At 43.9% G+C, this 14,345-nt stretch overlaps 1 protein-coding gene across 1 annotated transcript in view; it reads left to right on the top strand.

Annotated features, from left to right (window-relative positions):
• Positions 1 to 14,345, top strand: part of MYO3B (myosin IIIB) — a 253,454-nt gene that overhangs the window by 168,405 nt on the left and 70,704 nt on the right. Inside the window, exons 24-26 of the mRNA XM_060281215.1 lie at positions 844 to 923; positions 6,117 to 6,194; positions 6,868 to 7,073. Coding sequence (XP_060137198.1) covers positions 844 to 923; positions 6,117 to 6,194; positions 6,868 to 7,073 — 364 coding nt within the window. The remainder of the gene's footprint in view (positions 1 to 843; positions 924 to 6,116; positions 6,195 to 6,867; positions 7,074 to 14,345) is intronic.

Genomic DNA, 14,345 nt, shown 5'->3' with positions numbered 1-14,345 from the left:
GGCCTCATCAAACCTAAATGCAGCCCTGTAGACATCCATAGTCGGCATATGTGTCCTCTTTTTTGCTCTTCGAAATATGGCAACCCTACTGGGGAAATGGCATGTTGGAGTTTTTGCAGAGAGTGCAATCCTATACCAGCCCCTTAGAGGTGGTATACATACCGTGTTTCTCCTAAAATAAGACAGGCCTTAAAAATAAGCCATGGCAAGCTTTTCATGAGTAGAATGAATATAAGACATACCCCGAAAATAAGCCATACCGGGTAGTGTTGGGAGCAGGCTGCGTGAAGCCCAGGACCCGGCGGTGGGTGGCGCGCGAAGCCGGCAGGAGCTTCAGCAGCGCCGCATCGCGCGAAGCAGGCAGGACCCAGCAGCAGCCTCAGCCAGCGGCTGCATGAAAGCCGGGACCCGGCGGCGGGCGGCGCGCGAAGCCGCAGGAGCCGGCAGCGGCCTCAGCCGCGCCGCGTGAAGCCCTGGGACCCGGCAGCAGGCTCAGCGGGTGGCGCAAGAAAGCCCTGTACCATACTTACCGGTAATAATGCTGTACCCTACTTAGGTAAAAAAAATAAATAAGACATCCCCTGAAAATAAGCCGTGTTGTGTTTTTTGGGAGGAAAAATTAATATAAGACGTGTCTTATTTTAGGAGAAACACGGTAGAGCTGAATGTGCAAAGCTCATTGCTACGTAATACAATAAGTTCTGCGATAACCTTTCTCTTCTTGCCCTGTTCCAGCTATCAGGTAGCATTCATATGTGTTTTCCAGATATTACTTTTCTTAGGCTTTTTGCCCGTTGTCTAAATTTTTGCTTTCCTTCCTTCCTCCCTCTCTCTTTTTAACAGGCAACTTGGCTCAGGCGAGAGCTAGAGTGACAGCGGCGTCCAGGTCTTTGCCTCCGCAGCTCAGTGCTGGTCGTATCAAGGTCAGTACACACCTAATGCCTTTGCCTGCATATTTGAAAAAGTGATCTGCAATGCACTGCGGTTATACCGAATGCCAGATCCTTTACTGTTTCACATCTACTTGGTTTACATTAGCAGGGGATTGGGTGTTTGTTTGTTTGTTTACAACACAGTGGTCGGACAAAGATAATTATATTTTATTCAGATTATATGTTTTCTCACTGTTCACTGAATTCTTCACGGAAACTGATCACTTGTAAAATCCAAATCATCTCTCCCCCCCTCCAAATAAACTTTATAAAATTAGGGGGGTTCATTAAAAACAACAACAGGTTTTGCTAAATCCCCCTCCCCATTTAATAGGGGAATCTCTCTTTTGATCATCATAATCTTTTCCCGCCGTACTTTTGCCTAAGCACTTCCCTTTCAGTTGCACACACAGGAGGATTAATTTGTAATCTTCCTCTGGGGAATGATTCATTAGTTTGTCAGCAATCAAACACAGGCCCTTAGGTCCCACCCCCACCCCACCTACGCACCCCACCCCCGATCCTGGTCCACATCAAACATAGGGGTTTGAACATGCCTGTCTGGATCAGGTTTTTGCTTATGAGTCAGACCAGCAGTTTGGCAGAAACCAGGGACAACGCTAAGCTTTTTTAAAGCTTCTTCACAAGATCCTCTCCTCTTACCCATGTATCTAGTTCTCTTGGCTTTCGGAGGGAGTACCCAAACATTAACTCCTTGTCTGGAGCATGCAAACACTCACTCAATAGCCTTGCTGAACTAGCCATTACAGATACTGTATATATACCCGTGTTTTCCCTTTTTTAAGACACCGTCTTATAACTTTTTTCCCTCAAAAAAACACGGGGTGGCTTACTTTCAGTGGGATGTCTTATTTTTTTTATTCCCAGTACTGTTTTTACGGCTCAGGGCGCTGGCTCAGGGCGCTGCTGGGCTCTCTTGAGTGCTCGGCGCTGCAGCAGCCACCGGTTCCGGGTGGCAGGCGTCCTTGGCCGGGCCAGGCGGAGGCCGCTGGCTCAGGCGCTCCGCCCGCTGCTGCAGGGTGCTCCAAGCTCCTTGGCCGGGCCAGGAAAGGAAGAAGCAGTGAGCCCAGCGGTGGCGGCAAGCATGGAAGCAGCAGGGATGGCGGTGAACGAGTAGGCAGAGTGCGGGGATGTAGCCAGCAAGGCGGGAGCACGATCAACTGTTCAGCGGAGCGCTTGGAGCGCCACTTCACAGCTGATCGCGCTTCTACAATGCCAGCTGCATGGAGTGACTCTGAGTGGAGGTGCCTGTGGGGGTTGGTTTCCGCAGTGCGGAAGTATGGCTTATTTTCGGGGTATGTCTTATATTTCTCAAATGCTTAAAAACCCTGCCATGGCTTACATTATGACTACATATTAAACAAGGGGAAACAGGGTATGCTCTCCCCTCTCTCCTATCACTGATCTGGTGAAACTTAGCAGATCACGCAAAACTGTCTTCGTGCTCAGAATTTCTCCGCCTTGCTGCTTGCTGCAGTTTTGTTTTACTTAATTTATTTATTTAGCAAGATTTATATGTCACTTAATTTTTTTAAAAAAGAAATCTGAATGGTTTGCATAATAGTAAGTAAACAGACTTTATAAACAGCAGACAGTAAAATGATCAAACTATGGATCAAAACAAGCAGTTTTTAAAACATAATATGCATACTAAAACGTGTTTTATTCCCTAGCAGGGGAGAAATGTGGGACATAAGTAAAATTATTATTATTACCAGTGCTTTTTTCTGGGGGACACACAGGGGTACACATACCCCTAAACATTTTGTGAATCTATGTACTTTTGTCCATTTACTGTATTTATTTTTCCCAATTTGAACTATAAAATGGTGATTATCTTGAGTCAAAATGAGAGTACCCCTAAACATTTTTAAGGGGAAAAAGCACTGGTTACTACTACTACTACTACTACATGTTTGGAGAGGGCTGCCTAAACAAAAAAAGCTTTTGGAAGATGTCAAAAACAGCACAATGAAGGTATCTGCCTAATATCAATAAGCAGGGAGTTCCAGAGAATATGTAGGTCCCACCACATTAAAAAATTGATTTCCCACAAGTAGGGAATGAACATCATGTGGCGCTTGTAAGAGTGCCAGTTCAACAGCTTGAAGCAGTCATGTGGACACATTTGGAGCAAGGCAGAAGGAAGAAAGGAAGGAAGGAAGGAAGGAAGGAAGGAAGGAAGGAAGGAAGGAAGGAAGGAAGGAAGGAAGGAAGGAAGGAAGGAAGGAAGGAAGATCAGCTTCTCCTTTCTGTCTCCCAGATCCCATCAAGCATGATTCAGCCCTGGAATCCTTCCCCATCTCTTCTCTGGAAATTAGCCAGAAAGGCTGAAAATCTCAGCCTAATAGGAAGAGTTCTGAAATACCTCCTTTGCATCATTCCCTGTGGACATTCCCTGCAATGCTAAGCAGAAGGATTGATATTTGATTGGTCATGTGACCTTCTGAAATGTTTGATGTGATCTCTGCTGATGCATGCATTTCCCTTCCTTGTGCTACATTATAGGGCTTCCCTTTACAATCTCCCCCCTCCCCCACCTTTGAAAGAGCCCCATACATTTTCTTTGTCACCTAGTCATTCAAAGGGCATTTTAACACTTGCGGGGCAAGAAACTGCAGCTGCTATGGATTACGAAAGAGTGGCTCTCTGTTTTAACTCTCTCACCTTGTGCATTCCATCCAAGTCTGATCTTCAAGCCTGTTTTCCCTCCCACCCTGTTCTGCCTGTATATCTGCTGTGATGCTGTTTAGCAGTTCTTTCTTCTCCTTTCTGTTTTGCATGCACATGCAGTCTCCTAAGTATCTTCTCAAGGTAAGGCCACACGATTGCTATCTTGGGAGCAGCAGTCTTTTTCCTGCCCCTGCCCCTTTGAAAATATCAGCCTTGATCAGGAGTAGGAAATACACTGCATGATCTGAAGGCCACTGCTTATAACGCAGGTGCCGAAGCTGCTGTTCTCTGGTTCAAATGTTCTTCGTTGAATACACCAATGCCACCTGTTCACAGCAGATGGTGAACTGCCACAGAGCGTGTGTGTGTGTGTGTGTGTGTGTGTGTGTGTGTGTACGTGCTAAAATGTTTCTATTGCACCATGCGAACAGAGGGCAGATTGTTTTCTCTAATTTTTGTTGAACTGTGTGATGCAACAGCACAAAGCTGCTTTTGATTTCTAACTAGGGGGTGTGTGTGATATTTTTAATTCACAAAGTCAGCTTTGATTCTTTTTTTGTAAAATAAAAAATAAAGAACAGCTTTAGTGACAGCGTAATTAAGGTGCGTAATGAACAGTATACTTGTTACACACACCAAAAAAAATGTTTTTGATTTGTTTTAATGGAGAGCGTTCGCAATTTGCCGGCATGAACCAACTAGAGACATGGAGTAATGAAGAAGAAAGTAAATTAAAAAGGGAAATGCTGTTTTGTGTTCGGTGACAAGGGTGATGTGGTGACTGTAGTGATAGCTGACTTCATGCTTATCATGGCTGCCTGCCACGCGTCAATCACTGCTGAGATCTACGTTCATTTTTGTGTTGCTTCTGGAAGTGCATAGTTTTAAACTGGGCTAATGCACTGTGGACTGTTGAGTGTGGGCGTCAGCTGACTTCTCTGCGGCCTATAGGCTTCCTCCCTTGTCTTCACCTAAAAATGCAGAGGGAGGTGTGATCCCATTGCAATCCCTTCTCTCCTTCCCGCTGCCTAACTGGTGGGTGCTGGGAAGAGCTGAGGAATGACCGGAGAGGGAAAGGTTAGGGGTGTTTGGGAGTGAGGGGGGTGCCTTGTGACTCACAGTTTGTGAGGTTGTCTGTGGGAGACTGTGTCAGGTTGTGTGTGTCTGTGTGAGAGGTTGTTATGGGTAGGTAGCCGTGTTGGTCTGACGTAGTCGAAACAAAAAATAATAAAAAAATTCCTTCCAGTAGCACCTTAGAGATCAACTAAGTTTGTCATAGGTATGAGCTTTCGTGTGCATGCACACTTCTTCAGATAGAAGTGTGCATGCACATGAAAGCTCATACCAATGACAAACTTAGTTGGTCTCTAGGTGCTGCTGGAAGGAATTTTTTTATTTTGTGTGAGAGGTTGTGGGGGATCTGATGAGTTAGCCCCCCCAACATCTAAATGCAGCCCCCAATCTACCACCCATCATCTCAGGTGGCCCTTGAGTACAAAACGGTTGCCCACCTGTAGGTTAGAATAGTTGTGAAGTGACACGTTTTAGATTTGTTCACCATCATCCTAGACCATGTCTGTGGACAAACATCGGCTCCCTCGGCCTGAAAGCGAGATGAGTGCCACAACCCCATAGTCACCTTTGACTGGGCTTAACCATCCAGGAGTCCTTTACCTTTACCAAACCATGGTGTTGTGCCACAGGCAACAACAACAACAACAACAACAACAACAACAACAACAACAACATATTATTTATACCCTGCCCATTTGGCTGAGTTTCTCCAGCCACCCTGGGCAGCTCCCAACAGAATATTAAAAACACGATCAAACATTAAAAACTTCCCTAAACAGTATTGCCTTCAGATGCCTTCTAAAAGCCAGGTGGTTGCTTATTTCCTTGACATCTGATGGGAGGGCGTTCCACAGGGCAGGTGCCACTACCAAGAAGGCCCTCTGCCTGGTTCCCTGTAACCTCTTGCAGCAGGGGAACCGCCAGAAGGCCCTCGGAGCTGGACCTCAGAGTCCAGGGCTGAACGATGGAGGAGGGGTGCATTCTTTCTCTCTTGTGGCTGAGAGAAATGCTTTTAATAGGTCTTCAGGCTGTAACTTTAGTGAGTCTCCAGAGATGAATTATTACATAGCTAGGAAAAGGGAGGCAGGCACTGAGAACACCTCTCTGCAATGTTGTCATCTCTCTGTGATACGCACCCATGAAGTGTCACTAAGAGGCATGTTTATCTCAGAGTCCATTAACAGGAGACATGGACCTGAGATATGCGGCAAGAAGTTTTGACCACATCCTGGCTGTTGCCCAGTAGACAATTCCTCTTGGAGTCAGAAGCCACCCTCCATACCTAGGGACTTAGGGTGGGCGCAGAACCTTTGCTGATGCAGTAAAGAGATGAAACAATCTTAGGAAACATATACTGAGGATTAGATTATAAACGACTCTACACATTGTGTGTCTGTCTCTGACTTGTGCTTTCAGGTGGACACCATGGAGATTATGAGGCACCCTGAGGAAACAACTAACATGAAGAGGCAAACTGTGGCTTCCTATTTCAGGGTATGCAATCTGCATTGTAAAAGTGCAATATAACTTTTATTGACAGCCCCCACTTTGTCCTTTATAGTGCTGGCAGTGTGCCAGGGACCCTGAAAAGCAGATAAGTATCCCAGCCTGAAGGGATTCCTGTAGATGCACAAGGCAGCTCAGGAAATGATCTCATCGTTTTTTAAGGAAAGTTGAAGAGAGTTAGGTGGCCATCGGGAAAGAGCTAGGCTGAGCTTAGTGCAGGGGCGAGAATGGTTCAGGGGGTTCTTTGCCAAATCAGTGGTCTTCAGTGGCAATGCAATCATATACCTACAGTATCTACTCAGTAGTAAGCCCCACTGACTTCAGGGAGACTTACCTCCAGGTGAGTGTGTATAGTATTACAGTACAGCCTTAAAAGAAGAGATTTTAAAAAGAGAACATTTTCCTGCAGCTTTTGCTTTACTCGGTGATGAAAATGGGAGAGAATGAGGCTGATTTCAAAAGGAATACTTTAATTCACCTTGGACATCTGATCTGCAATGTTATGCATCTTTTCCCCTCCCAACTCTTTCAAGTTTGTTAATACTGCTTTTTAGATGTGACGTGACTGGAATGAGCAGACTACTAGAATTTCATTCCTTTAAAAGGAAGGGTGGCATCGTCGAGCCTCATTTTTTTAAATTTTTTGCTTGCATTTCCCCAGTATTCTCTGATGGATCTGTTGTCCAAAATGGTGATTGGGCAGCCTCATTTTGTTCGCTGCATTAAACCCAACGATGACCGAGAGGCACTGAGATTTTCTCAAGAAAGAGTTTTAGTGCAGCTGCGGTACACTGGCATCCTAGAGACGATCAACATACGCCGGCAAGGGTATTCCCACCGCATTCTCTTTGATGAGTTTGTAAAAAGGTGAGCGGCATAGTGTTGGGTAATGTAAGAATGAATGAACCTCTGGAACTTCCATTCTAATCTATACATTGGGAGGGAGAGAATCACATGGCTCCTGTGACAGCCGTATTCAGAATTGTGGGAATGTTCAGGGAGGCAGGAGAGGATATATTGTTTATTAATATCCTTCCTAACTTGCGCTAGCAATTTCCTTTACTTAGCAGAGTTTTACATTCTCCTTTGAAATGCACAGCGGATAGCTGGTTGCAGGCTTGTTTAAGCCTCTCACTATTGGGTTCCTGGTAAGTTCCTGTATATCTCTCTTAAAACAATAAACACGCCACAATCTTGTTTAAAGTATACAAAATAAGGTTACTCACGTCCTCAGCTCACAGTTGGATCCCTGAAGGCAGACTTAGTTACAAAGTATATACATGTGGATCTGCCCCATATTGGGGGGGGGGGTGTTAATCCCAGTGACTGCAGGCTAGCAGTCACTGCAGTCCACATGACGAAAGGAAGATGGAAAAAGAGAGAGAGTGGCAGCATGCCTTGTCTTTTTGTTACCTGGACAGGTAAGTTCACACTCACCTCTAGTCACATGCAAAAGGAAGGATGTTCCAACCCAGGAGGAACAAGGAAGTTTTGACTGGCTGGACCAAACATCCCCTTGCATGTCCACTTGAGGAAAACAAGGAATGTTGTACTTGAATGTTATATATCACATCCCACAAGAATGCCCCAGGCCTTCCCACCTCCCAACATGGCCAACATGAGCGGCAGGACTTTTTTATTGTTTCACTAAGCCATATTTCAGCTTAGAAATTTATCAGCTTTGGACCATTGAGGCTGGTCAGCTCCACCCTGTTTCAGGGCCTTCCGGTGGCTACTACTGGGAGCCCCACAGTTGGTTGTGCATGTTGTGCCACATTTTCTGCGGTAGTGGAACTCCCTGCTCTGCCAGTAGACCTTGGTAGTGTGGGAATGTTTAGGAATGTGGATGAGGAGATATTGTTTAATATATCCTATCCCAGCTTGTGTTAGCAAGCTCCAAACTTATCAGAGTTTATATTCCCTTTTAATGCACAGCAAAAACGGTTGCTCAGGCTTGGTGAAGCCTATAGAATAATATATATGTTTCCTGGTATTTTCTCCTTTATCCCTCTTAAAAGAAAATACACAACACAATGCTCTTTAAAAGTATGCAAATAGTTTACTTACAGACTTCCTGAGATACAGCACAACTCAAGAGGCAGACTAGCTTAGATAAAAGTATTTACATGCTGAATCTGCTCCATAGGGGAAAGCAGATTCATTGTTCTCTTGGCTGGAAGCCAAGAGATCTATTCCTTAGATGTTGCTTGCTTGAAGTCCAAATCGAAAGAGAGTGACTTTACCTGGCCAGGTAATGCCCACTTCAATTACAAACAGAGGAAATCCCTCCCAGATCAGTGGCAGGAAGTTTTGCTACTGACCTGGTCAGGTGTCCTTCCATGTGGTCACTCTAGGAACTGTTGTGACTTGACTGCACCTACGGTAGCTTTACATCCCACAGGTAGAACCTAGCAAAGGAACGCCTTCACCTCATCCTAACCTCCGTTACTTGACAGTAAATTCAATTGACATCAATAGGGATTAGTAACTAAAAGAGTGCATATAGTGTCCCGATAACGGGTAGCAATCGTACTGGACTGTTCTGCCTTGTTAAGACCACACCTGGAGTATTGCGTCCAGTTCTTGGTGCACAGTTTAAGAATGATATTGACAAACTAGAGAGCATGTGCTATGGAAGGAGACCAAGATGATCAAGGGCCTGGAAACCTAGCCTTAAAAGGAACTGTGGAGGGAGCTTGGTATGTTTAGCTTGGAGAAGAGCAGATTGAGATGACCTGAAAGCCATGTTCAAATATTTAAAGGGCTGTCACATGGAAGATGGAGCAAGCTTGTTTTCTCTTGCTCTGGAGGGTAAGACCCAAACCAACGTTACAAGAAAGGAGATTCTGCCTAAACACCAGGAAGAACTTTCTGGCCTTTAGAGCTGTTTGACAGTGGAGCAGACTCCCTTGGGTCGTTGACTCTCCTTCCTTGGAGGTTTCTAAGCAGAGGTTGGGTGGCCATCTGCCATGGATGCTTTAGTTGACATTCCTGCATAGCAAGGGGTTTACCCTCTGAGTCCCTTCCAACTCTTCAATTCTATAATTCTATGATTTTTTAAGTAAAGCCCACCTTCTTAATTTAATGATGCTAAGGTTGTATTATATTTTTAGGGTGTTGTGGTTGTTGCTGTTGTTTTAACTGACCATACATGCCAATTCTACACTGGATGCAGAAAGCAGAAGATGCCATTTTTAAAATTTTGATTAATCTGATATCACCCTTCTGGGCCAAGTCCACCTTCAGTCAGATTTCTCAATCTGCATTGTCTGCTTTTATGTAGGTCAGCCTTGCAGTTTACCAGGAGAGTTGGCAGGCATGGTACCCACAATTCTTCTCAGTGTGATGTATCCGATGATACACAGTTGAAGAGGTTCTGGGGTAGTCCTTCACTGAAGAATAATTAATATGCTGACATCAACCAAAATGGTCAAAGGCCTGGAAACGATGCCTTATGAGGAACAGCTTAGGGAGCTGGGTATGTTTAGCCTGGAGAAGAGAAGGTTAAGGGGTGATATGATAGCCATGTTCAAATATATGAAAGGATGTCATATGGAGGAGGGAGAAAGATTGTTTTTTGCTGCTCCAGAGAAGCGGACACGGAACAATGGATTCAAACTTCAAGAAAGAAGATTCCACCTAAACATTAGGAAGAACTTCCTGACAGTAAGAGCTGTTCGGCAGTGGAATTTGTTAGCAAGGAGTGTGGTGGAGTCTCCTTCTTTGGAGGTCTTTAAGCAGAGGCTTGACAGGCATATGTCAAGAATGCTTTGATGGTGTTTCCTGCTTGGCAGGGGGTTGGACTGGATGGCCCTTGTGGTCTCTTCCAACTCTATGATTCTATGAATGTGAATGAGAAGTACTAGAAAATAACTGCAGACAGTTTGAAGCCAATGGCTCTATTTTCATTTTAGCCAGTTTTGCATTTAGTACTTTCATTTTCATTGTAAGCCGCCTTGCAAAATATAAATAAAATTATAAAACTTTGGAAGCATTTGCCCATGGCACAGGAATCTGATTTTTAGCCCTGACTAAGTTAAGTGCTTTAGACACCACTAAGTAGTTGAGTACATAAAAACATTTGAGAAAAACAGGTCAAATGCTAAACAGATTGACGCTTCTTTGTTCCTAATTTTAAAAAAGCCATTAGGCAAGTATGAACAAGAGTTTTGAAATGTCAGTAAATCTGAGGATATCAAAGATTTTTCTAAGCCAGCCAGTTAATTGGTATTTTGATCCTTTTGAGCAACTTAACAACAAAATGTATGAACCAGCAGTTTTTTGCTCCTTGATGTTATTAAACAAATAGGTACACTTCTTATCTTCCTGTTCACTAGCTGCTGTTTTGTAAACTCTTAGCAGGAAAGATGAGAACAAAGCAATCAAAGGCAGGAAACAGAGACGATCAAGGTTTATCAGGTTGAGGTAAACAAAAGCTACAATCTTGTCTAATGCTCTGGCTGTCTTTGGTTTCCATATGGCATGGAAAGTACTTCATACAGCAGACCTGCAAGTTTGTTTATTGCATTAGAACGGAAGGCTTAACTGTCACCAGTTCCTCTACCACTGCTTCCCCCAGCTTGTTAGCCTCAAAAGTTTAAGATTTAGGATCAAACATGACTTTGGGTTTAGAACCTGATTTGTGTGCCAGTTTTCAGTTTTGGAAGCTGACATGCAGTTTTTAAAGAAAATGACAGATTGCCTCTGAGCATGATGAAAGAATATTTTATTTACCTCTGAGTGTCCATGAATTTGAGATCGTGATACAGGACTTTGCTGGCAGGCAATCTGACGTCCAGGCCTTTGGGGTTTGTTTGTTAGTTTACAGCGTTTACATTGCCCATTAACAAATGCTGCGTGGATAGTGCCTAATTGTTTGTGTCTATCTGTGTCAAGTATTAGCAACATAGAATAAAGTCTAAAAGACCTGATACACAAACCTGTAATGCAAATATACCATATGTACATCAAACGGGGTGTGTGTATTTTAGTGACATTTTTCTGATTTAAAACAAGATTTTTCTAACTCATTCATACAGTTAGAATATGATGTTGTATAATATATTTGCACCAGTCAGTCATTGTGCGGCCCCCATCGGAGGTTAGCACTGTTTAAAATATAGTGTTCCATATAGATTCAGCACCATTTCTACAATTTTGCCTGGTTGCATAGGAGAAATTCAGCTGAGCACAGCTTGTATACAAATGCAATAGCCTCCCTTCCTTCCACTCAATCTAGATGATAAGCTTATGAATATAAGTTTTTTAAGAGGAAACCGCAAATGCAGAACATGGAGGAAAAACAATTCTGTTTGCTGCGGCATTCTATTATCAGAAGCAGTCAGTTTGTTACTGATTAGGGTCCTTATTCCCTATTTCATTTTGGTGAAAGTGGTGGCGCTCACATTTGCATTTCTGCCTTTTATTTGCTAATGCTAATGGGGACTCATACAAGTGCATCAAGACAAGGCCCATGGCTTTGATCTTGGCTTAAATTTACCCGGCTTGTGAAATCTCTCAGAAGGGCCATTTATTACAGAGCAGAGTGCTGCTTGCGCTATTCATATGCAAGCAAGTATGTTAAGAGAACATTTAAATGATGAGTTCATGCAACTCTTGGGCCCCAGGGAAGCAAGCAATGCAGCTACTGGCAGCTGGGGCAGCCTCAGAATTTGGGCTGGAGAAGACCCATAGTGTGGCATTCTTAGCTGTGGGACTGCACGCACCCTCTCCCCCCACCTCAGAATATTGTTGAGTTAGTAACACCTGTTCTCATGGTCTCTGGAATTGTGGTGGCAGCAAATTAGAAGCATTGCTGACATTCTATGTAACTGTGGTGTGCTTTCAAAAGAAAGGGCATAAGGCAGGAGCCCCCAAACTAAGGCCCGGGGGCCAGATGCGCCCAATCGCCTTCTAAATCCGGCCCGCGGACGGTCTGGGAATCAGCATGTTTTTACATGAGTAGAAACTGTCTTTTTATTTAAAATGCATCTCTGGGTTATTTGTGGGGCATAGGAATTCGTTCATTTTTTCCCCAAAAATATAGTCCGGCCCCCCACAAGGTCTGAGGGACAGTGGACCGGCCCCCTGCTGAAAATGTTTGCTGACCCCTGGCATAAGGCATCACCAATGCTGAACGCTAAATAACTATACAGTACATCCAGCTTTCTTTCAGTTTTTTCTCAGAGCGCACACACGTCAATCTCTGTAATCCTTACAACAAGCCTGTCTAGAAAAATGGAATCATGGAGTTGGAAGAGGGCCCAAGGACCATCTAGTCCATGGGTAGGCAAACTAAGGCCTGGGGGCCGGATCCGGCCCAATCGCCTTCTAAATCCGGCCCAATCGCCTTCTAAATCCGGCCCGTGGACAGTCCGGGAATCAGCGTGTTTTTACATGAGTAGAATGTGTCCTTTTCTTTAAAATGCATCTCTGGGTTATTTGTGGGGCATAGGAATTTGTTCCCCCCAAAAAATATATATATATATATAATCCGGCACCCCACAAGGTCTGAGGGACAGTGAATCGGCCCCCTGCTGAAAAAGCTTGCTGACCCCTGATTCTAGTCCAATTCCCTGCAATGTAGGAATCTTTTGCCCAATGTAGGGCTTGAACCCATGACCCCGAGATTTAAGAGTCTCATGCTGTACTGACTGAGCTATCCAGCTGTGGGAAATCCCTGTTATTATCCCTGCCTTTCAGGTGACGGGGTGAAGGCTGAGAGACAGTGGTCTGCCTCAGACATCTGGCAGGTTTATGGATGAAGTGAGGTTTCAACTGGGAGCGGATAAGCCCATTGGTCAAACTGTTAGCCATTACTATAAGAGCACAGCAATTCTCTACACTGATAGGCATTCAGAGCCTGTCCTCTATGCCTCCACTCAGGGGAGTCCTTAGGGGTTGGCTAGGTTGGCCCCTGCCAAGGGTACAGACCCAGAGGGGTGCAAACATCGCGAAGAAAGGCAGAGACATAGGAATGTGTGTGGTTTTCTTTTAAAAAAAAACATTTCATTTCCTTAAGACCTATAATTCTAGTTACAGGTAGGTAGCCGTGTTGGTCTGCCATCGAAACAAAATAAAAATAAAATAGAAAAATTCCTTCCAGTAGCACCTTAGAGACCAACTAGGTTTGTCATTGGTATGAGCTTTCGGGTGCATTTGGTATCTGAAGAAGTGTGCATGCACATGAAAGCTCATACCAATGACAAACGTAGTTGGTCTCTAAGGTGCTACTGGAAGGCATTTTTCTATTTTATTTTTATTTTGTTCACACCTGTAGTTTGCAAAGCTCCCTTTGTCACACACCCCTGCTCCAGGGCATGTTAATCTAGCATTGGAGGGTGGTGGTGGAATTTGGCTTCTGGGTAACTACTTAGGTCATACTCCTAAGCACAGTGTTTATTTATGAATTTTGTAATCGTAGCCTTCAGCTGCATGCAAGCATCAAGGGAGCAGAACAAAATAGAAGTTGGCTGATGTTTTAAAAGGCCTGGGGGAAATGAATCTTGCTATGATAAAGACTTAGTACGTAGTTACCAAGCAAGATTCTCCAGAGATGGCCTTACAGTCAAGAGAGGATCTTCTGAATGGTCACTGCTGGCCTAACATCAGAGGGTCAAAAGGCACCACCCAGAGAAGGGCTTCTAACAAGAATATTAATGTATAGCCAGGAAGATTTGATTGATTGTTTAGGTGACAATTATTATGGTGACCACTGCAACATTTATATGATACATCATTTATTATTATTAGAAGTATTATTATTAATAATAATAATTTGAATGGCTGTTTTTTTAAAAAAAGATTCACCTTTATGATTATAAACTATAATTTTACCATTTTAATATGTTTTAAGCAATAGATTAATCTGGGAACTTAGTTCAGGAAGGCTGGCTTACAGATGGAATGAATAAACAACTAAATAAATGTGGGGAGGGAGAAAGAGTCACATTGTGGCCCTTCAGGACCGCAAACATGGTCACAATTGCCAAACATATTTTAGTAAATTAAATACGCTTTGGATAAGCATGTAAGAGGCAATCCACCATCAGATGTCAGGTGGACTTCATCTATTATCATTGGTGAAGGAAGGAGTGACTTTCAAACACAATGGAGAGCAAGAGATGGATTTGATGCTGC

This window comes from Zootoca vivipara, chromosome 1, assembly GCF_963506605.1.
Source record: "Zootoca vivipara chromosome 1, rZooViv1.1, whole genome shotgun sequence".
In the NCBI taxonomy this organism is placed as follows: Eukaryota; Metazoa; Chordata; class Lepidosauria; order Squamata; family Lacertidae; genus Zootoca; species Zootoca vivipara.
The sequence above is the reverse complement of the archived record's forward strand: the minus strand, read 5'-3'. Positions and strand labels throughout refer to the sequence as shown.